This window comes from Schistocerca gregaria, chromosome 5 (assembly GCF_023897955.1).
Source record: "Schistocerca gregaria isolate iqSchGreg1 chromosome 5, iqSchGreg1.2, whole genome shotgun sequence".
Taxonomy (NCBI): domain Eukaryota; kingdom Metazoa; phylum Arthropoda; class Insecta; order Orthoptera; family Acrididae; genus Schistocerca; species Schistocerca gregaria.
The window spans coordinates 499,952,055-499,977,571 of NC_064924.1; the positions used below are offsets into that span (position 1 = coordinate 499,952,055).

General features: G+C 38.7%; 1 protein-coding gene across 1 annotated transcript in view; it reads right to left on the reverse strand.

Annotated features, from left to right (window-relative positions):
• Positions 1-25,517, reverse strand: part of LOC126272873 (putative phosphoenolpyruvate synthase) — a 329,859-nt gene that overhangs the window by 165,313 nt on the left and 139,029 nt on the right. The window contains exons 11-13 of the mRNA XM_049976096.1: positions 24,581-24,726; positions 24,213-24,464; positions 16,225-16,372 (exon numbers count right to left, since the gene is read on the reverse strand). Of these exons, the coding sequence (XP_049832053.1) occupies positions 16,225-16,372; positions 24,213-24,464; positions 24,581-24,726 (546 nt within the window). The remainder of the gene's footprint in view (positions 1-16,224; positions 16,373-24,212; positions 24,465-24,580; positions 24,727-25,517) is intronic.

The window sequence follows — 25,517 nt, forward strand, 5'->3', positions numbered from 1 at the left end:
CAACCGATCCCTTCTTCTAGTCAAGTTGTGCCACAAACTTCTCTTCTCCCCAATCCTATTCAATACCTCCTCATTAGTTACGTGATCTATCCACCTTATCTTCAGTATTCTTCTGTAGCACCACATTTTGAAAGCTTCTATTCTCTTCTTGTCCAAACTAGTTATCGTCCATGTTTCACTTCCATACATGGCTACACTCCAAACAAATACTTTCAGAAACGACTTCCTGATACATAAATCTATATTCGATGTTAACAAATTTCTCTTCTTCAGAAACGCTTTCCTTGCCATTGCCAGTCTACATTTTATATCCTCTCTACTTCGACCATCATCAGTTATTTTACTTCCTAAATAGCAAAACTCCTTTACTACTTTAAGTGTCTCATTTCCTAATCTAATTCCCTCAGCATCACCCGATTTAATTTGACTACATTCCATTATCCTCGTTTTGCTTTTGTTAATGTTCATCTTATATCCTCCTTTCAAGACACTGTCCATTCCGTTCAACTGCTCTTCCAAGTCCTTTGCCGTCTCTGACAGAATTACAATGTCATCGGCGAACCTCAAAGTTTTTACTTCGTCTCCTTGGACTTTAATACCTACTCCAATTTTTTCTTTTGTTTCCTTTACTGCTTGCTCAATATACTGATTGAATAACATCGGGGAGAGGCTACAACCCTGTCTCACTCCTTTCCCCACCACAGCTTCCCTTTCATGCCCCTCGACTTTTATGACTGCCATCTGGTTTCTGTACAAATTGTAAATAGCCTTTCGCTCCCTGTATTTTACCCCTGCCACCTTTAGAATTTGAAAAAGAGTATTCCAGTCAACATTGTCAAAAGTTTTCTCTAAGTCTAAAAATGCTAGAAACCTAGGTTTTCTATCTTCTAAGATAAGTCATTAGGCAGTATTGCCTCATATGTTCCAACATTTCTATGGAATCCAAACTGATCTTCCCCGAGGTCAGCTTCTACCAGTTTTTCCATTCATCTGTGTTAGTATTTTGCAGCTGTCACTTATTAAACTGATAGTTCCATAATTTTCACATCTGTCAGCACCTGCTTTCTTTGGGATTGGAATTATTATATTCTTCTTGAAGTCTGAGGGTATTTCGCCTGTCTCATACATCTTGCTCACCAGCTGGTAGAGTTTTGTCATGACTGGCTCTCCCAAGGCCGTCAGTAGTTGTAATGGAATGTTGTCTACTCCGGGGGCCTTGTTTCGACTCAGGTCTTTCAGTGCTCTGTCAAACTCTTCACGCAGTATCGTATCTCCCATTTCGTCTTCATCTACATCCTCTTCTATTTCCATAATATTGTCCTCAAGTACATCGCCCTTGTATAAACCTTCTATATACATCTTCCATCTTCTGCCTTCCCTTCTTTGCTTAGAACTGGGCTGCCATCTGAGCTCTTGATATTCATACACGTGGTTCTCTTCTCTCCAAAGGTCTCTTTAATTTTCCTGTAGGCAGTATCTATCTTACCCCTAGTGAGATAAGCTTCTACATCCTTACATTTGTCCTCTAGCCATCCCTGTTTAGCCACTTTGCACTTCCTGTCGATCGCATTTTTGAGACGTTTGTATTCCTTTTTGCCTGCTTCATTTACTGCATTTTTATATTTTCTCCTTTCATCAATTAAATTCAATATTTCTTCTGTTACCCAAGGATTTCTAGCAGCCCTCGTCTTTGTACCTACTTTATCCTCTGCTGCCTTCACTACTACATCCCTCAGAGCTACCCATTCTTCTTCTACTGTACTTCTTTCCCCTATTCCAGTCAATTGTTCCCTTATGCTCTCTCTGAAACTCTGTACAACCTCTGGTTCTTTCAGTTTATCCAGGTCCCATCTCCTTAATTTCCCACATTTTTGCAGTTTCTTCAGTTTTAATCTACAGGTCATAACCAATAGATTGTGGTCAGAGTCCACATCTGCCCCTGGAAGTGTCTTACAACTTAAAACCTGGTTCCTAAATCTCTGTCTTACCATTATATAATCTATCTGATACCTTTTAGTATCTCCAGGGTTCTTCCACGTATACAACCTTCTTTCATGATTCTTAAACCAAGTGTTAGCTATGATTAAGTTGTGCTCCGTGCAAAATTCTACTAGGCGGCTTCCTCTTTCATTTCTTAGCCCCAATCCATATTCACCTACTATGTTTCCTTCTCTCCCTTTTCCTATACTCGAATTCCAGTCACCCATTACTATTAAATTTTCGTCCCCCTTCACTATCTGAATAATTTCTTTTATTTCATCGTACATTTCTTCAATTTCTTCATCATCTGCAGAGCTAGTTGGCATATAAACTTGTCCTACTGTAGTAGGTGTGGGCTTCGTATCTATCTTGGCCACAATAATGTGTTCACTATGCTGTTTGTAGTAGCTTACCCGCATTCCTATTTTCCTATTCATTATTAAACCTACTCCTGCATTACCCCTATTTGATTTTGTGTTTATAACCCTGTAGTCACCTGACCAGAAGTCTTGTTCCTCCTGCCACCGAACTTCACTAATTCCCACTATATCTAACTTTAACCTATCCATTTCCCTTTTTAAATTTTCTAACCTACCTGCCCGATTAAGGGATCTGACATTCCACGCTCCGATCCGTAGAACGCCAGTTTTCTTTCTCCTGATAACGACATCCTCCTGAGTAGTCCCCACCCGGAGATCCAAATGGGGGACTATTTTACCTCCGGAATATTTTACCCAAGAGGATGCCATCATCATTTAATCATACAGTAAAGCTGCATGTCCTCGGGAAAAATTACGGCTGTAGTTTCCCCTTGCTTTCAGCCGTTCTCAGTAGCAGCACAGCAAGGCCGTTTTGGTTAATGTTGCAAGGCCAGATCAGTCAATCATCCAGACTGTTGCCCCTGCAACTACTGAAAAGGCTGCTGCCCCTCTTCAGGAACCACACGTTTGTCTGGCCTCTCAACAGATACCCCTCCGTTGTGGTTGCACCTACGGTACGGCCATCTGTATCGCTAAGGCACGCAAGCCTCCCCACCAACGGCAAGGTCCATGGTTCATGGGGGGATTCTACTAGTATTCATCCAAAATCAATTAAAACAACAACTGAGATTCTAAAAAAATATTGAACGAAAAGTGGAGCAAAAACTACATCTTAAAACATTAATAAGAAAATGTATGCTGAAAGGATGGTAATACATATTGGTCTTCAACAGTTTTAAAAAGGCATATCACTCCATTTCCCATGATGTATTACTTAACAGACTGACAAAAATAGAGTTTGATTAAAAAGTACTGAGGATTAGAAAAACAACCCTGACTAATTCCAAGTCCAAAATAAAATTGTGCAAGTGTCTCTCTAACCCCATTGGAAACAAAACAGGAGTTTGAGAGTAAAATGTATTCCTTCGATAAACACAATAAAAGAATCTGGCAAGGTACTAAAACTTCAGAATCTGTTTAAACCTTTCCAGGTTGGAACTTAGAAGAGTGTTGTGGAGACAGACTATTTTACTTTTACAGATAGTATATCCACAATGTCAAAAGCTTTTGAAACTTCAGCATAATAAATTAATCTTCTGAAAAAGTAGCAGAACAAACTTGGGTACAAATATCTTTAAAAAATGGAAGTAATGCCAAATATCAAGAACAATACACACCAGCTACGTACCAAATATGGAACAATAAGGTGTATGGATCAGTTTAAATGCTTGAGTGAATGTACAGAATGGGCTATATAAGAAAGCCTTGAAAACAAGAATCTGGAAAATGTTTATAGGTTGCCAAACAATGTGAAACATTTACAGCAAGTGTTTTTCCATAAATACCAAAATTTGGCATTAACTGCCTGTCATAACACCAATGTATCTATGTGCTTCTGAGTATTCTATTCTCAATGTGATATGTTTGCTAGCAGGAATATAGAGATAAAGACAGAAATATCTTACACAATAAACTGGCCCAAATTATGTAATCAGACTCAACAAATAAATAAAACTCCAAACAAGAAATACGAAGGTTGTTCAAAAAGTATCTGATCTTATTTTCTATTGCTGAAACCAACAATTGTATTGGGGTGTGCACACACTCTACGTTTGTAGGCATACTTAGTGGGCATGCCAGATTTTTTTCATGACTACAGAAACAGCTACTCATTGTCTAGCTGTTGGCAAATGAACTAATGTAAGTGGTAGTCGCCAGTTTTATGTTGTGGGGAAAATGACAAAAAAGTGGAACAACATTGTTGCATTAAATTTTGTTTTAAGCTTGGTGATTCTCAAGTGGAACCAATCCACAAGATTTGACAAGCATTAGTGGATGAAGCAATTGATACCACACAGATAAATGAGTGGTACAGCTACTTCAAAATGACCACTCATCAAAGAACAGTTAAGCACATTCAGGTAGACCATCAACATCCACAAATTAGGTTGTTAATGATAATGTAAGGACCCTCATGATGCACATAGTCACAAACAAAGGAACAATAATAACTATCAAATAACTTGCAGTTGAGGGTGAAAGTGGTACCAGATCCTTTCCTTCCATTTTAATGCAAAACTGGGACCTCAGGAGGATCTCAACAAAATTTCTGCCATAGTTGCTAACAACTGAGCAGAAGCAACTTCTTTCAGAGATTTCATAGGACATGCTTGATACTGTGAATAATAATCCCAACTTTCTTGACACAGTGATCACTGGTGATGAGTCCTGGGTTTATGGCATGATCCAGAAACAAAGTCCTGTCATCACAATTGGAGTACCCATTTCCCCAAGATCCAGAAAATATGAAAGTCAAATGACCATCTTTTTTTACTTCAATGGCATAGCCAACATGAATAGGACACAGAAGGTATTAATGTCAATAAAGAGTAGTACCAAGAGGTTCTTCCATTGCCTTCGTGAATCAGTGAGACAAAAACGGCCAGCTAATTCAGTGGTTTTTGGCCAAACACAACATGGCTATGATTTACAGCATCCCTATTCTCTTGCCCTAGCACCAAGTTATTGCTGGCTTTTCCCTAAATTGAAATACTCTGAAAGGCACCAGACTTATGAACAGTGATGACATTATGCAAAATTTGATGGAGGAGCTTTGCACCATACCAAAAGCGGCTTTGCAGCAATGCTTCCAGCAATAATAAAAACATTGGGAGAAGTGTGTAGAAGCTGTAGAAGCTCAATGGGACTACTTTGAAGGTGATTAGCATCAAATAATTGTATCTGAATAAAGACTGATTTTATAAATGAAAGTCAGAGACTTCTTGAACAGCCTCATATATTCTTGAACACAAACAATATATTTGACACAGAACCAAAACCAAGAATACAATTGTACAAGCACATTAAAAAAGACCTAACAGTAATGGATATATAACCGTAACAAACAAAAGCAAAACATCTTCAGAGCAGCTATAGTGATGTTTGGATGGTCACATGAACTCTCTCTCTCTCCCTCTCTCTCTCTTCTCTCTCTCTCTCTCTCTCTCTCTCTCTCTCTCTCTCTCTCTCTCTCTCTCTCTCTCTGATGAATTAAAATGCTATGACCATCAGTGATTCTTTGTGGTGTGGATTCAACAAATACTTGGTAGATTGCCAAAGATATGTGGCACCAGATGTCTACTCACTGATCACATAAATCCAGTAAATTAATGAACCCTGTAAACTACAGGTCAATGGTTTGTTGATGTGCATTTAGTGCATGATAACATCCCAGACGTGTTCTATTAGGTTTGTACCAGGCAAATTTCATGGCTAATACATCAATGTTAATTCACAACCATGTTTCTCAAATCATTGTAGCACAGTTCTTGCTTGTTACTTGGACAGTTATCCTGCTGGAAGATGCCATCGCCATTGGGTACAATATAGAACATGAAGGAATGCAGATAGTTCACAATAACATCCAGATGGCAAACAGCTACCATAGGGCCATTGATTACTACCACAGGTCCCATGAAAGTCCAGGTGAATGCCTCTCATAGCATAACAATGGCCCAATCAACGAGCATCCATTGTGTGGTGCCTGTTATGAGCATCCATTTTCCCAGATGACGGCATGTCTACACATGACTATCGAACTGTTGTAACTCTAAACATGTATCATTCAACCAGGTGACATGTTTTTGTTGATCCACAATCCAATCTTGATGATCCAATGTCCACTGAAATTGTAATTGACATTTTCACTGGGTCAACATGGAAAGACATAGAGGTCATTTGCTGCAGGAGCCCAAATTCAAAAATTTTCGCTGAACAATGTGCTCTGGAACACTGTTATCTGTACCAGCATTGTACTCTGTCACAAGGTCTGCCACAGATCATTGCTTATCTTGGTTTACAGTATGGGCAAGCCTCTGACATCCATGTTGTGTGAGGACCTCCAACACCTTGTTACCTACTTGTGCTTTCACTTTACTTCACCATTTCCTGTAGATGAATGTGACCATAGCTACTGTCAACAGCTTTTCACTTTTGAGATGCTCATTCCCAGGTGCCGGGCCATAACAATCTGGCCTCTGGCAAAGTCATTTATGTCAGTGAATTGCCCCATTTGCAGCCTGCATCATCACTAGAAGGATTTCCCATTCATCTTTGCTCCAGTTATATACTATATTTAGCACACCACATGCGTGCAACTTTATCAGGTGGCATTCAATCTGGCAGTGGGCAGTGGTCATAAGGATCTGGCTCATCCGTGTGTGTGTGTGCCAACAATAGTCATAATGGATGCAGTGCAAAGAAGAGCTGCACCACTCTCATTACCACATCTCACCCTTCTTTTGAGTACAGAAAAGTACTACTGTACCTCTGTAATGCAGATAAAACTGAACCTGCATTCTCACTGCAGTGTTGTGGAGTGCACTGTGGGTCCAGCCGTGAACAATAAAGTGTGGGCTCTTACACTATTTAGTCTGTCAACATGCCTCAAAAGATGACCATGCACATATTATCACATGGAGAATTGTAAGCACAGCAAGCTGCCTGCTGAATTGGTGTATCCTACAGGGGTAGTATTGAATACTCAACTAGTGTTATGAGATGCTTCACATTGAAGATTTGCCTCATATGTGCAGTTCCAAAATAGAATATCTCTGTTGATATATGTCCTGATTACAAGTTTCAGCAAAGTTATACTGCAATTTTCAGATTTGTAAGCATTATGAATATGTTAAAAGGTTTATACATATGATACTTATAAATCTTGTAACATTCTGTAATACTTACAGATCTGAATGTGATAACTAGTAATCACGATATATTTGAACTGTGGTCTGGGTAATAAAACTTCTATTTTGGAAGGTTTTTTACTTGGATATAGAGATCGCTCTCCTTCTGTTAATGTCAGGTAAATACATTTGCTTCATAGCTGTTGCTCACAGTCGATAATGTCTGCTGATAATTGCTACCTCCAAATTAGAGCTCCCAGGTACCTTGTAGAACTGCACACTGCTTGCTTACAGGCAACTCAGAGGCCTATGTCAACAAATTCAATACACTGGTGCCTTCTCATAATCAATTAGGTCTCTACATGTTCCTTATGAACAGCAGTATAAAACCTCCGGTACCATGGTTCTGAATAACTTGGCAAGAGAACACCTGGAACGGAGTCTACATCAACAGTGTCTCAGTCTCTTAGTCTATGAGTGCAAAATTTGTCTGACAACTGATGATCTCATAGAACAAGCAGAAACAGCCAGGTATCAATACACATCTCAGGCAAGCACTTGCCTAGGTTCAACAGGGAGGTGTATTAATTATTTTAGGCCAGTAACACGTGCAGATGTCAGATACTATAGAAGCTATTTTGAAAACTGAACATCACTGGGCAAGATTTCCCACCCTATTATTCAGCCCAACCAGCAACATTTTGATGTTTCAAAATGATAATGAATGAGCCCCCCCCCCTCCCCCTCCGAGTCCATCTCGTGAACAACTTCCTCCAAAAGGCAAGATCACCCAAATGGAATGGCCAGCAGTATCATCTAACACAAATCCAATTAAACACGGGTGGGTCCAATTGACACCTGAAGTTGATTTGTCAAAAGAGCACTCCTAACTGGATGAGTGCAGGAGGGTTGTTGCCGAAGAGTGGACAGTGGGACAAGCACTAGCAGCAAGGTCTTAACCACCTTGCGGACAACTTGAAAGATGGATACAAGCATTTTACAATACACAAGGTGAAGTATTACAGCACTGAATGTTATCTACATCTACATCCACATCTACATCTACATCCACACTCCGCAAGCCACCTGACGGTGTGTGGCGGAGGGTACTTTGAGTACCTCTATCGGTTCTCCCCTCTATTCCAGTCTCATATAGTTCGTGGAAGAAAGATTGTTGGTATGCCTCTATGTGGGCTCTAATCTCTCTGATTTTATCCTCATAGTCTCTTCGCGAGATATACGTAGGAACGAGCAATATACTGCTTGACTCCTCGGTGAAGGTATCTTCTCGAAACTTCAACAAAAGCCCGTACCGAGCTACTGAGCGTCTCTCTTGCAGAGTCTTCCACTGAAGTTTATCTATCATCTCCGTAACGCTTTCGCGATTACTAAATGATCCTGTAACAAAGTGCGCTGCTCTCCATTGGATCTTCTCTATCTCTCTATCAACCCCATCTGGTACTTATCCCACTCTGGTAAGCAATATTCAAATAGTAGGCGAGCAAGTGTACTGTAACCTACTTCCTTTGTTTTCGGATTGCATTTCCTTTGGATTCTTCCAATGAATCTCAGTCTGGCATCTGCTTTACCGACGATCAACTTTATATGATCATTTCATTTTAAATCACTCCTAATGCCAACTCCCAGATAATTTATGGAATTAACTGCTTCCAGTTCCTGACCTGCTATATTGTAGCAAAATGATAAAGGATCTTTCTTTCTATGTATTCGCAGCACATTACACTTGTCTACATTGAGATTCAATTTCCATTCCCTGCACCATGCGTCAATTCGTTGCAGATCCTCCTGCATTTCAGTACAATTTTCCATTGTTACAACCTCTTGATATACTACAGCATCATCCGCAAAAATCCTCAGTGAACTTCTGATGTTAGCCACAAGGTCATTTATGTATTTTGTGAATAGCAACACTAACAGACTATGATATCACAGATCTGGTAACATGTGTATGTTCACACAGATTGCCTTTATTTTGTTTATTGCTGATGAGTTTCTAATCAGATTGTCATTCTACATGATTTTTTTTTCTTCTTGGTGGATATTTAACCATTTGATACAGATCAACAACATTTTGTCAGTGTTCAAAATAGTTTTCAGTGGTGGCAACACAAGCTTCTGATATCTAAATCATGGAAGTGTTAGCCACTTCAGCATCAATGCTACTCAAGGCTTTCTGGAAGAGTACTGTGAAGTCAACCGCAGTGTCTAGTTGATTCCTGTCATGATCCCAAAAGAATTGTTAGTATAGACATTGATTTTTCAAAATTTTTATTTATTTTTGCTGTCAATGGCATTACCACATCACATACTGTATCAGATCATCTTGCAATTAAGGGATGCTATTACTTTTGACAAGTAGTATTTTTGTTCTAAAATCCAGTGGTATCCAGTGGTGCATGACATTCTGAAGAGTGCCTGTGAAAAGTTTTAGACACACTGTATGCATGGGTGCCAATACCTGGGGCAAGGGAAAGGCCACGCACCCTTCCTCCCTCCTAGCTTTCATTGTAAGGGATACATATATATCTTACCCGTATATGTTAAAATTATGAGTTCAAGTTTTTATAGTTGGTTTATACATAGAGGTGACAAAAGTCATAGGATACTGATATGCACAAATACAGATGGCAGCAGTACCATATACACACAATACAAAAGGGCAGTGCATTGGCGGAGCTGTCATTTGTACTCAGATGATTCATGTCAAAAGGTTTCTGATGTGTTTACGGCTGCATGAAGGGAATTAACAAACTTTGAACATGGAATGGTAGTTGGAACTAGATGCATGGCACATTCCATTTCTGACATCATAAGGGAATTCAACATTCCAAGATCCACAGTGTCAGAGTGTGCCAATAACACCAAAAATCAATCATTACTTCTCACCATGGAAAACACAGTAGTTGGCGGTCTTCATGTAATGACCAAGAGCAGTGGTATTTGCATATAGTTTTGAGTGCTAACAAATAAATAACACTGCATGAAACAACCACAGAAATCTACATGGGACACACGATGAATGTGTCCATTAGGACAGTGTAGTGAAATTAGGTGTTAACATGCTGTGGCAACAGATGACTGACACGAGTGCTTTGCCAACAACACAAAATTGCTTGCAGTGCCTCTGCTCGGCTCATGACCATATTGGTTGGACCCTAGACAACTGGAAACCCGCAGCCTAGTGAGATGAGTCCCCATTTCAGTTGGTAAGAGCTGATGGTAGGGTTCAAGTGTGGTACAGATCCCATGAAGCCATGGTCACAAGTTGTCAACATGGCACTGTCCAAGCCGGTGGTGGCACTGTAATGGTGTGGTAGTGTTTACGCAGAATTCACTGGGTCCTCTGATCCAACTGAACTGATCACTGGCTGGAAATGATTATTTTCAGCTATTTGTAGACAATTTGTTCTTATTCCCAAACAATAATGTCATGTCAGTTGGTCACAATCATTTGTGATTGGTTTGAAAAACATTCTGGAGAGTTCAAGTGAATGATCTGGCCACCCAGATCACCTGACTTGAATCTCATCAAACACTTATGGACCATAATCAACAGGTTGGTTCATGCTCTACATTCTGTGCTGGCAACACCTTCTCAATTATGGATGGCCACAGAGGAAGCATGGTACAACATTTCTCACTGAGTCCATGGCACATCGAGCTGCTGTATTAAGCTGGACAAAACAATGTCCAACATGACATTAGGAGGTATCCCATGGCTTTTGTCACCTCAGTGTATAAGTTTAAAATTAATTCCTGTTGGTGTAATATCACATTTACTGACCTAATAGGAATTTATCAGCTATTTTACAAACATAACAGTACCAGCATGTGCAGAAAAAGCAGGTTACTAATCTTTCTGTGGCAAATTTTCAGTAATGGAAGTTATATCAACATTTAATTTACACTGTAGCAGTACTTCAAACATTGTACTCTTCTTACAAAGAGACTGAACATAATAATATAATAATTTGATACATAATTACTCTTATGAATGTCTAAAATTTATATGGTGACCTGATGTATATAATTTTGCAACTGAAATCGGAGAGAATCAATTACTTTTGAAAAACATTGACAGAGAGTCAAAGATACACTACCACAAAAATGATAGTGATTGGTAAAAATTTTCTTTTCTTGAAAAAGAGTTCAATAATGAAACACATCTCAAAAGCAAGCAAGACTTCTTAAAAGTAAGGGAATGCCCAAAAATGAAAGTTTCTTGTCATCACATATCTATCGCATACCAGAAACCCTTTTCTGGTGTTTATGAATTTGGATTCAAGATATTAATGTAAGCAGAATGTTGAGGCCATGAGCAATACTCTTACTGATCTGATGGAGCTAAACTTTACTTGAGGCATATGAGTCTCAACTTTATCTTTGGTAATGACAGAAGCTACATGAATGAATTAAAACCTGTGCAGTAAGACTGCAGCAGTATGGCTACCAGAGCTACATGGACTACCCTAGTACAATGTCCTCCCTGACACATACTTCAGTTCACACCCACAGCCCATTTTCCCCCTTTTTTTTAAACTGTCAGTATTGCAGTAGCTCTCTGGTATTGGAATAGCACCCCTGCTTTGTGCATAATGGGCTTCTATCATTATTGAAGATAAAGTTGAGACTCCTATGTTTCAAGGAAAATTTAATTCCATCAGATCAATAGATCTCCTGCAACTGAGGTACAGGCGGGATTTCCCCCATAAACACAAAGCTGGGTTGCTATTCCAGTATCAGAGAGCCTCAGCAATAGTGACAATTTAAAAGAAAAAAGGGAAAAATTGGTTGAACGTATGAACTGAAGTTCAATTAGGGAGGGTATTGGACTAGGATAGTCTGTGAATCTGTGGTAGTCATACTGCTGCAGTGATGTAATTGCTAGCACATACGTGCCATAAGCAGGAGAGCTCAGACAAGGCACAAATTTTAATTGATTCCTCCAACATCTATCATTATCAAATACGCTTACTGCTTTAAGAACATACTCAAATTGCTGGACTGATGACTAAACGGAAGTCCAACATATTAAATTTTTCTCAAAAACAAAAATCCTACTCCAAATTCAATAAGAGACGAATTTTGATACAAGCTTGTTAACAATAATAGCCATCTAATTTTGGATACTTTCATTCATTCAATAATTGTGTTTCATAGAATCCATCAAACAGGATGTGAAATGAATCAAGGTACACAGTTATATAAGACAAGGACATCACTGGAACTTAATCTGCATATTTTATTAACAATAAAGTATCACTCTATGCTTAATTCTATTCATGCTCATGCCATCTAAATGTAACTGAGTAAATTAATAAGAAATCTGCTGCTTCCTCAGTTTTGCTATTTCACTGTTGCTTATCTGCTATTAGCAACTTAATATTTACTTGATTACAGTGGTATTTTTTGAAGAAAATATTTTTACATCTATAAGTACTAAGTCCTATTTGTAGCACATTATTATTTGTCATACTGCTTACAACAAACATCCATACTCATCAGCTTTGATGTCTGTCACCACTTATCATCATCATAATTCCACTGGGAAATTACTCCAGAGATTGATATTTTGGCTTTTTATAAAACAATTTAAAAATTATCATATCAACAGTTATTCAGTTTATTGCTCACTTTCTCTTCAGTTAGTACTACAAATCAAACAATGAAAAATCCAGGATGGAATGTAACAATATTATGAAAAGGAAAATTGCTACTCACCATATAGCAGAGATGCTGAGTCACAGAAAGCCACAAAAAAAAAAGACTGTCACAAATAAAGCTTTCAGCCATTTAGGCCTTCACCAACAACAGACAACAGCAACAGACACACACACACACACACACACACACACACACACACACACACACACACACACACACACACACACACACACATACACATGACTGCAGTCTCGAGCAACTGCAGCCACAGTGCATGATGGGAGTGGTGACTAGGTGGGGGGAAGGGTTAGTACCGGGGGGGGGGGGGGGGGGGGGGGACAGTGAAGTGCTGCAGGTTGCACAGTGGGCTGGGGAGAGGTGGGGAAGGGGGGAGGGGAGTATCAGAGAAAGAAAAAAGTAATAAAATAAGACTGAGTGTGGTGGTGGAATGAGGGTTGCATAGTAGTGGAATGGGAACAGGGAAGGAGCTGGATGGGTGAGGACAGTGACTAACGAAGGTTGTGGCCAGGATGATTATGGGAACATAGGATGTATTGCAAGGAAAGTTCCCACCTGCACAATTCAGAAAAGCTTTTGGGAAGGACCCTTATGGCACAGGCTGTGAAGCAGTCATTGAAATAAAGGATATCATGTTTAGCAGCATGCTCAGCAACAGGGTGGTCCTCTTGTTTCTTGGTCAGAGTTTGTCACTGGCCATTCATGCAGACAGATAGCTTGTTGGTTATCATGTCCATATAGAATACAGCACAGTGGTTGCAGCTTAACTTGTAGATTACATGACTGGGTTCACAGATAGCCCTGCCTTTGATGGGATAGGTGATGTTTGTGACTGGACTGGAGCAGGTGGTAATGGTAGTATGTATGGGAGAGGTCTTGCATCCATGTCTGTGCAGGGGTGTGACCCATGAGGTAAGGAGTTAGGAGAAGAGTTTGTGTAGGAATTGATGAGTATTTTGTGTAGATTCGCTGGACAGCAGACTACCACTGTAGAAGAGGTGGGAAGGATAGTGGCCATGACATTTCACATCTCAGGGCACAATGAGAGGCAGTCAAAACTCTGACAGAGAATGTAATTCAGTGGCTCCAGTACTGGGCAGTACTGAGTTACATAGGAATTGTCATCTTGGCTATATGGTGGGACTTTGAGAGGTGGTGGGAGTCTGGAAAGATAAGGCATGGGAGATTTGTTTTTGTACACGGTTCCCATTCCAGCACTAAACTGCCCTCATTCAACCATCACACCCAATCTTTTTACTTCTCTCGTTTCTGCGATAATCTCTCCCATTGCTCTCTGTCTAACCATTCACTGTACCCTACTATTCCTCCCTCTCTCTGTCCCAGCCTCCTCCTTACACTCACCCTGTCGCCACTCCCATCATGCACTGGTGCTGCTGCTCACAGTGTGGTCTCAGTTGCTCGAGACTGCAGTCATGTATGCAAGTTGCGTTTGAGTAAGTGTGTCTGTGAGAGTGTGTGTTGTCTATTTTTGATGAAGGCCTTACTAGCCAAAAGCTTTATTTGCAACAGTCTTTTTGTTGTGCCTATCTGCACCTCAGCATCTCTGATATATAGTGAGTAGCAACTTTCCTTTTAATAATATTGTAGATACTACAAAGTTTTTCAACATATAATGTCTTACCTTTGGGAAAATTTTATGAGTGTGAAATATGTGACACGGCCACTCTACACATTCCATGTTAAACAGTCCTCTCACAGTGAGGTGGGTGTGTGAATCTTTAAATCTTTCAGTCAGATGCAAATAACATTATGTCATGCCTCCAGTGAGATGGCCCATAACAAAGCGAGAGTTAAAATAGATCTTTAGTTTCATGACTTTCGTTGTGTCGCTTGGTGGCTTTCATAAAAATGATTTTCTCCTCACTGTTAGTATGAATTCACTTCATCTCTTAATAATGGATGTTGTCAATGTCTTCTGTTTGACGACTTGTTTGATATAGCTGTCCATCACAGTATACCATGTGCAAGTCTCTTCATTTTGCATAACTATTGATGACCTACATCCACTTGAACTTGCTTACCATAGCAAAGACTTGGACTTCATCTACAATATCCTACTCCTCACCCCCAACCTCCCCTCACATCCTCATCTTCATTCCCTAACAAAAATAACTATTCCATGATGTTTCAGGAGTTTGAAAGAGTATTTGATACGCAACTCCTCCTACTCCATAGATGAATATCTTAACAGAGACTGTTAAGTAAAAATATCTGTTAGATGTCAGTTTTGACAGCACTTGGAAACAACAGTCAAGATTAGGTATTTTTTGTATTATAAATTTATTAATAGTGCATAACAGTGTTTCATTCTGACAGCTTGTTGATTCTGTAAATACTAGCTGTTCCAGTGTAATGCATTGTATTCACTTATTTTGACAATCTGCTGACAAATGATCAGGTTAGTAAGTATTATATTCAAATATTTATTTTGTAAATAAAACTACCTTTTCCTGCTGATAGTTACTTTATTTATCCCATACGTGTTTCACCTTCTCCTGTTCTAAGGCATCATCAGTGGGATGATTTGCTGATCTGTGTTTCCTCTCATCTGGTCTGTAGGTCGCAGATCAGCAACTCGTCCCACTAATGATGCCTTAGTACAGAAGGCGAAATGCATATGGGATAAATAAAGTAACTAGCAGCAGGAAAAGGCAGTTTTATTTACAAAACAAGTATTTATATGCTTGCTGCGGAGGATGGCCACACAAACAAACTTATTATATTTAAATGTTTTATGTTTTTATGTTATACTTTCTGACATGTTCCACACCCATTACAATCATCTCAATTTTTGGGTCTATGGAATAAAAACTATATCTAATCTATATTCTGTCAATGGCTCCGTTCTTTTAGCCAAGTTGTGCCATAAATTTGTTTTCTTCCTAACCTGATTTAACACTTCTTCAAGAATTATCAAATCTAGTAATCTAATACTGTGTTCATCGTTCTTCTGCAGCACCTCATTTCAAAAGCCTCTACTCTTTTCTTATCTGTACTGTTAATGGATGCCAAACATTGTGACCCTTCTCCTATGTGATTTAATTGTTGAGATTCAATTGATAATGCCAGAAACAAAATCACAAGTTGTGTAGTTTACTTTCTGTGCAATAATAATAAAAACTATCTGTTTTATTGGTCATAAAAATAGAGTGGTTACAAAGCTTAGTTCTTGGACAAGGAATGTGAAGGTAATAATAAGCTGACAGGACAATGCAACAGACTAAGCAGGACTTAAAAGACCAAAATGAGTCATCAAGGTAAAAAGACTCTGATGATTGCTTTACCTGTAATAGTTTTAATTCCAAAAGTCTACCTCTAAACAATCTAATAGATGAGGGAGCATGATATCTTACCTCTCCAAGCCCATAATTTGCTGTTATAAGTACCTCCTTTGGGTTCCCAGTAACTGGATGACATGTAAACATAACACCTGCAACATCTGCAGGAATCATCTGCTGCACTACAACACCCATATTAGTATTTATGGGTTGTCCATTTTGCCTATAAAATATTAAGAAGTTACACAATAATATAAACACGTAAGACCCAAGCATTAAATGACATTTTTGCCAAGTATACTCTCTGTTAAATCACTGGGCACAGGATATGTTGCAACTCCACTGAATGCTTGAACAAAATATATGCTAATTGCATTCCTGTTCACTGCATTTCTGCCCCTGTCTTTATCCAAAATGACAGCATTTAAGTAATACTATCTGATTGGAGACATTAAACACCCTAAGAATTAACTGTTACCTTAATTCATTTGTACAGTATCATATAAAAGTCCTTCAACTCTGGGATAATTTCTGCAAAAAGTAACAGCAAAATCAGATATGGAAAAGATCCTGAACTGAAGCTCTATAAAAGACTTTGATCAAAATTAAAAACATACATTTTTTCAAGAGAACTATCACACCAAGGTTGGGATAAAGAGTATAGAGAAACAAATATAAATGCTAAATTCTCTAGGTCCTCAACACTATTTAAACTGAATTTTGAAAAGACAGTTCCAAAAGTAGCCACAATTGAGTCTCTACTATATGGGGTCTAAGTGAGTGGCCCCTCCTTTACAGCATTCCTCAACCTCTTTCTATTTCCTCTCTGAGGAAGGAACTAATACTTCCACAAGTTAGGGGCATTTAGTGTATTAAAAATTTTGCCTCCTGAAAGTTAGGCATTTATCAACTATTCTGTTTCATAATTGTATTATATTCTCAAACGAATTTTCCTTTTTATATGATTAATGAATTAGATGAATAAATATGAGCTTCAAAGTGAGTCATAGTTTTGATTTTAAAATGGTAAATTACAGTATCACCCATAACAGTATTTATAAATATGATACGTGATGCTCTTGACAAGGATGAGAGTGTTACAGGCATATTCTAAGATCAGTCCACAGCTTTTGATATTGTTCTCCATAAGATTAAACTAAAGAAGCTAGACTTATTGGACACAGCTAATGGTTGGTTCTGATCATATAACACAAGCATCAAATGAGGCTAACTTTTCAATGAAACACTTATCAAACCAAAATACATCAATAGAAGAGTGCCTGAGGAGAGCATTTTAAGACTAATAATGTTCCTGATACAGATCAAAGACTTTCCCAAATGATGCTATGCACAGGGATAAATTTGTTTTTGCTGATGGCAGAAAGATTATAGCCATGAAAAAGCAAATGAACGATTTGAAGAGAAGACATATAAATCTCTCAATGAAGTTTAGAATTCATTAATAAGCAATAAGTGATACTGAACACAAAGAAATACAAGTTCCACAAATTTCAATTTGAAAAGGAAAAATTGACAAAGCTATATTATATACAATATGCAAATGATAGAGTGATAATCACCATATAGAGGAGGCACTGAGTTGCACACAGGAACAATGAGAAAGATTGCTATATATATTCAGCTATTGAACTAGGTCCTTCATCAACTGTAGGAAATTCACACACATTCAAAAAAGCACAACTCGCCAACACATGGCCACTGTCATTTCCAAGCACTAAAGCCCAACTGCAACTGTGTCTCTGATGTCAGCGGCAATCTTTACTGAGGTGGGTAACGAGGCTATGTGAGGGTGAATAGAAATAGTGAAAGTGATTTGGAGATCCAGGAATAATTATATTGATGCTGCATCTACAGTCCAAGAGGGCACATAGCCATATGTTGCACCAATATAATTATTCCTACACCATCAAATTGATCCCACTATCTCCCTTCACCATTGAATTACTTTACCACCCACACTTATTTAAAAGATGCATTCACAATCATGCCTTAGTGTCTGGAGCCCACAGTGCCTGTGTGTGTGAGTTGTGCTTATTTAAATGTATATGTTTTCTACATCTGATGAAGGACTTGGTCCAATAGCTGAACACATTTAGCATTCTTTTTTTCTTTGTGCCTGTCTCTGACTGAAATGCTCCTCTATGTTGTGAGAACAGCAACCTATTCTATTCATACTGTTGGTATTTCTCCTGTTTTTTTTTTTTTTTTTTCCACTGTTCAGTTAAATGCAGATGGTACCTCAATAGATTGCATAACAAACACAAAATTCCTAGGAATGACTGGTGATTGCCAGTGGAAGTAGCTGAACACACAAAAATACCTGCAAACTGAATGTCATGTTATGCCCTTAGAGTCCTGTCATCAGTGTCTAACAACCAGTGACTTTCAATTACATACTATTTATAAGCACACTCAGTTCTTGGCTATAGAATTATTTTGTGTGGAATGACTGTACAAAATATGAACACAGTTCTCAAACTCTATACAAGGCTCATAAGAGTAATGACCAAAAATAGTATTTGGGCTCATTGTACTAATATTTTAAAATATTTGTGTTTATAATTACATTATATGAGGACATTCACATTATATGAGTTATGCACATAAAAATCTTAATAATTACTGCACAAACAGGTCTGTTCATGACCAAGAAAATAGATTTAGACTGAACTTACATTTACTAAGAAATAATAAACATAGAACTCAAAGAAGCATTTTCTATCAAGTAATTAAATTATACAGTGAATAAGCTGAATAGATTTTATAGATTACTAGAACAACTTTATTAAAAAGGCAGTTAAAAATAGCTGTAAAGGAATATGTCCTCTGCTGTGGAGTATTACATAGATACTATAAAGTAGAGTTTCTGTAAAAAAAAATGTAGTCCAAGTAAATGATAATAAGAAGTACCTGTCATTTCATAACACACTTTACACTATAATTTCTATCTCTGTCTGAAAAACCCTGTGCTAAAGCTCTGTAGTGGATGATACTAATATATTATTTTATTTCTGAGTACATCTCAATGATTATGTAGGGACAGAGACTCAATTTTCAGGAATTAAAATTGTAGGTTGGAGTACACACAATGGAAACCAAATATCTTTGCCACCAACATAACCTGGTGTCAGCTAACACTTCAAGTATAGTTTGTGTACTGTGTGTGGTGATTGGTATTGAGAAATGAATAAACAGAGTAACACTGGCTTCTTACATCTGACATTTTGGGAGTGTACTGAGATCCTCTATTTAAGACCCTACCAGCACATGCATAATGTACTCCTAAGTCAGTGTGCATGCATTACTTCAGCGAATGTGGCATTGCTGCAAGTGTGTGTATTGCTTCAAACACCCTCCATACTGGACATTAAGTGTTATCAACCATCTTTGTTCTGCTCAAATTCCAATCACAGGATTCCATGTGGTGTCCAGCTGGAAACAACCACCCAACTGATAAGGTCTTCAGACAGTTGTATTTCAGCTGATTTCTTATGATGGAGTACCAAAAGTTCAATGTATGGGCTACTATGTTTGTTCCATTGTAGTAAATGGAATGACCAGCAAAAATACAACTATTAGCATCACCACACTTGCTGGCTTGGAAGAGATGAGCAGCACTCCTGAATAATGTGCATGGTTTGCCTCATAAAAGACTTTCTGTACTTGAATAAAACATTGAAAAACCTAAGCACCATATGCAGCAACACGTAGCCTCTGATGGAGTCCAGAAGTGAAGAGATTTTTGCCAGGGGACTAAAGCCCACTTTATCTCCATGTCTCCTCAATAATCTACTGACTTTTGTGAAAATTCCTTATATGTAGCAAATAAACTGTTGACCTGAATGTCTCATCATCATTGATATTTGGTCATTTATACATCTGAAGTGCCCTCAGTGTTTCACAAGACATACATCCAGTTATTAGGGACACATTTCGTCTGCAGGTTACATACATCTGAGACGAGATAAGCTTAATGAATAAAGATGCTATGGATGTCGATTACCTACACTGGGTGGCCACAACTGTTATCTTGCAGATGCAAGTCTGTTTGAATAGTTTTGGATACACCAATTTTTTTAGTTTACCATTACTCTTTATGTATCTTTAAGAAGTCTACAAACAGTAGAAACCATCTACTTCCATCTCCATAGGAAATCTTTTTTTGTGATGTACAGAATTAGGTTTTTGAAGAAATGCATGCAGCAATCTGAAGTGCTACTAACACATAAAACTAATCACAAGAAAGTCATTGGAAAAATTCTCGAGAAGTGCAATCCACCCATGAACGAGATAGGTTAATAAACTCTCTTGCAGCTGATACTGCAATATTATTCATCAGGTTGGGCACCTCACCAAGGAGGCAGACATTAAAAGGAAGACATTGTGCATTACGTTTGATTTATTGTTGAAATTCCACAACTGTACTTGCCCAGAAGGGTCAACCAATATATTGCTTCTATCTCTCTGTACCTTGCAAAAATATTTGAAGGTAAAGTGAGAAAGATTCTATCTTACAATGGCCGTTGGAAACTTTTCTTGCCCCACACAATTTGTGATTGGAACAGGAAAAGGGGGGGGGGGGGACGGAGGGGGGGGGGAGTGTCTGTGGAATGCAAAGCACTCTCTACTACACACCATAAAGTGGCTTGTGAAGTATAAGTATAGATGAAGTTGTAGATGAAGCTCTTGGTGACTGTCCAAATCACTATGACAAGCTATATGTATATATTGTCAACAAAATGGTTCAAATGGCTCTGAGCACTATGGGACTCAACTGCTGTGGTCATCAGTCCCCTAGAACTTAGAACTACTTAAACCTAACTAACCTAAGGACATCACACACATCCATGCCCGAGGCAGGATTCGAACCTGTGACCATAGCAGCGCACTGTTCCAGACTGCGCGCCTAGAACCGCTATTGTCAACACATTGCAGGAATACTATAAGTTTAGAACTGTTAACTCAAATGCCTACTCCTCAAAATGTACTATAAAAAGACTGGGCATCAGAGGAGATACAGGACTCTCAATAATGACACTCTCAGAATGGTTATAAAACTCATTGTTCAATAAGAAAAAAAGGAAAACATGATAAAGGGAGTGCATATGCTCAAACAATGCTGTTACATCATACTGAAAGCAGTTTCTAGTGAGACAGCAAGGTCATCAAAGGTACTTTTATAGAAAAATGATAAAATGTCAAAACTGACCAATAAGTCCATGCTTTTCAGCTTAATTGACTGAAGTCTACTGGTAAAATCAAAGGAATTTCATGTGTGGTGTAGGCACCTGCCTAAAATGGGCCTAAGTAAAGAAGACAAGTATTTGGCAAAATCACAGGTGGCACCTCCAATACTGCTCAGAGCAGAACATAAAGATATTCTTTGTGAATCTAAGGCAGTCCTTACAACTGACATAGAACTAAACTATGTGGTCTCAGTCCCAAGACAACCTCCTTTGGTAGAGAGTTAACAATTAAAAATGCTGGAATTTTCTTCATTAAGTGGTTGGGGGAGTCCCTATGTATGCTGAGATAGAATGAGTCACATTATAAAACACATTTTATTAATACAATAATGAAAACAGTCAATTATTGACAAAATAAGTTATAGCCATGGGCCATGCCAGTGCCATGACTTCTTAAAATTCCGCCCTGAAATGAGATCCATTCTGTCTGAAATTTTGCCCACCAAACCTAGAATAGCTTTCCGTCACCCTCCCCATCTCCACAATATTCTCCTCAGACCCTACGCTCATTCTACACTCATCTCCCTACCCTATGGCTCCTACCCCTGTGAATGTCTCCATTGCAAGACTTGCCCTATGCATCCTCCTACCACCAGCTATGGCAGCCCTGTAACTGGCAAAATATATACTACCAAAAGGAGAGCCACCTGTGAAATGACACATGTCATATTCCAGCTATTATGTAAACACTCTTTGGCCTTCTACATTGGCATGACTACCACCAAATTATCAATTAGGATGAATGGGCATAAACAGAGGATGTATACTGGCAACTCACAATATCCTGACGCAGAATGTACTCTACAACATGCCAATCATGACCTTGGTGCTGTTTCACCACACGTGCCATCTGGATTCTTAATCTGGCTGTAATTTACGTTGATTTCTTCAGTCTCAGCATTTCTTCACAGTAACTGCTCCTTGCTTCACTCCATTTTAGTTTTGTACATCTTTCATTGTCTTACCCATCTATTTTTCAACACCCCCTCCCACCTCTGTTAGGAACAATCCATTTAGCTTTTCACTCCTAGTAACTAATGTATGATGTTTGAGCAGTAACCTCTGTGTGCATATTACCCTGTCTTCCACCTCTACGGTCTCAGGTTTTCAGATCTCATCTGATGCACTCCCCAACAATCAGTCTTTTCTTCTCGTCACATGCCATAAGTCTTCCCTAACATGTGGTTCTGCGGTGACTTTTCCAAAATCTACCCCTTTTCTTAGATTTCTCCAGTACTTTTCTCTCACCCCTCTTCCTTCCTCTTCAACCCTTCTGGCTGAAGAAGCAGCCATTGGCTGTGAAAGCTTGCCAATTACAATAATCTTTTATGTGTGTGTTCTGCTGCCACTTGGTAAATAGATTTTTGTATCTATCCCATTAAATTACATATTTTTAATACAGTCGTCCTTGGGATGTGTTACCTTTATCAGTGTGAGATTGCAAATCTCATGTGGTGCAGTCTCCAACAATCAGTCTTTACTTCTCATCCCATCCAGTAAGTCTCTGCTGATCCAGGTTTCGGGGTGACTTTTCCTTAACTCTCCCCATTTTCTAAACCTTGTCAGTCTGTGTCCTTCATCCCTCTTCCTTCCCCTTCAACCCTTCTGCCAGAAGGAAGAGACAATGGCTCTGACAGCTTTATGTATTTTCTTTTGTCACTGCTTGGTGAGTAGAATTTTTATCAATCCAATTACATTTTATTCTGTATTCAAGTGCACTACGGCCTGGCGGAGCTTCGAGTCCCTCGGGCATGAGTGTGTATGTTTGTCCTTAGGATAATTTAGGTTAAGTAGTGTGAAATCGTAGGGACTGATGACCTAAGCAGTTAAGTCCCATAAGATTTCACACACATTTGAACATTTTCAAGTGCACTACATCATTTTTTTTTCCTATAGAGTCACTTGATATGATACTTGTAATGTAGGTTGTTCTCTGAAACTTTGATTTTACAGAATGAAAATTGTCAATCACATAATTCTAAAGCAAACTTCCAAATAGGAGAGGCCTCAGAGCAACCTATGACTTGCAGCAGACACACTACCACTTAAGTAACATTTGACACTGACTTATCATTACACGGTGCAGCAGGGTCTTAGATATGGGAGTTCAGTATACTTTTACCAGAATACAACTGAAGATGACCAGAAGAGTTTGTAATGAAGTATCAAGCAGAAAGTTGCTGACACCTGACTTTTCCCCAGAACATTTATAAAGCAATCTATATGACATGAAACTTCCTCGCAGGTCAAAATTGTGTGCTGGACTGAGACTCAAACTTGGGTCCTTTGCCTTTTGCAGGTAAATGGTCTACTGATTGAGCTACAATGCACAGTTCATGACCCATCCACATAACTTTACTTCTGCCAGTATATCATCTCCTATCTTCAGGCAAAGGTCCTGAGTTCAAGTCATGGTCCAGCACACAGCTTTAATCTGCAAGGCTCACTCCGCTGCAGAATGAAAAATTTCATTTCATATGACATGAAAGTTTTAAATATCACATTTTATAATTTATTTGCACGAATGTATAAAAGTTAAACATTTTGTTACACTAATGATAAAATGAATCAGTTTGTACTTTTTTAACACACTGGTCTTGTGTTTGGGAGAACGGAGGCTTTAACCCCCAACTGGCCACCCCTTCTCAGATTTTAGCTTTGACTGACTACCTGTCTGTCATCAAACTAGACTTGTAAAATGTCCTAGCAACAGGGATCCAGAAATGAATCAAAGTACTACTACTACAACTACAACTACTACTACTAGAGCCTAAATCTTTATTTTGCATTACAAACCTTCTGTACTGGACTGACTGGTACATATACAACGATCCCCAGCATTTCTGAATGGCCAACAAGATGTTTGACTCTCCCATCAGTCCTAAAAATGTTGCATTTTGACCTGCAGCAGAAAGGTCTTCTGAATCTTCTCCAACTGCAGATGATCGAACTGCATAGCGCACAGATACATCAAACTGGGACAGTACTTTCAGAACTTCTTGTCTGACTTCATCACAGATAGAGGTTTTTTCAAATACCCCAGAAATCCTGTTTTAACAGTATCAACCCAAAAATTTTACATTAACGAACTAATGATAGTTCCACATCAATGTTGAAAAAAAACACACAAGAAGTGAGAGAGCTTTCATCAGCTTTGGAGTTACCTTTCACATTGGGTTTTCAACTCCTCAGGAGAACATTCTGAAGACATGTCATTTAACTTATTTATTTCATTCTTCAGGTCTGGAGAACAGTGTAGCTGATAATCAAAGGCATGTGTTGTCAAACAAAAACCAGAAGGCACCTGGAACTGTAAACCAGACCAGTAAAATTAATTGGCAATATTAATATCAATAAAAGAAATTTATCAAAACACAGAATGGTGGAGACACAATGGGTGGCACATTCAGTTATGACATATAGAGTCTGCATAAGCAATTATATGAACACACAACCTCAAATAAAATCCTATTTTTCAAAATCCTATTTTTCAAAATAATCTCCGGTCAATACAATGACCTTATGCCACCTTTTTGGGAGGACCTGTATGCCCGCATCATACCACTCTACTGACAGACATTGGGGCCAAAATCTTATAACAGTAATAACCTCCCCATCATCCATATACTGCTTCCTTTCGAGTGCATCCTTAATTGGACTGAAGAGATGGAAGCTGGAAGGTATGAGATCCAGGCTGTAGGGTGAATGAGGAATAAGTCTAATGATGTTCTGTGAGCAACCCTCGGATGCACAGACTTCTGTGTGGCCTTGCATGGTCGCAGAGAAGGAGAAGTTCATTTGCATTTTTGTGGTGACAAACAAGCAGAAGTCATTTCTCCAATTTCTTGAGGGTAACACAATACACTTCAGAACTGATTGTTGCACTGTGAGGAAGGACATTAAACAGAATGTTACTCTTTAGAGTCACAGAATACCATCACCATGACTTTACAGGTTGAAGGTGTGGCTTTGAAGTCTTCCTTTGGAGGAGAGATGGTGTGATGCCACTCAATGGATCAGTGTTTTGTCTCTGGTTTGAACTGATGAACCCATGTTTCATTGCTTGTGATGACATTTGACAAAAAATTGTCACAATCAGCC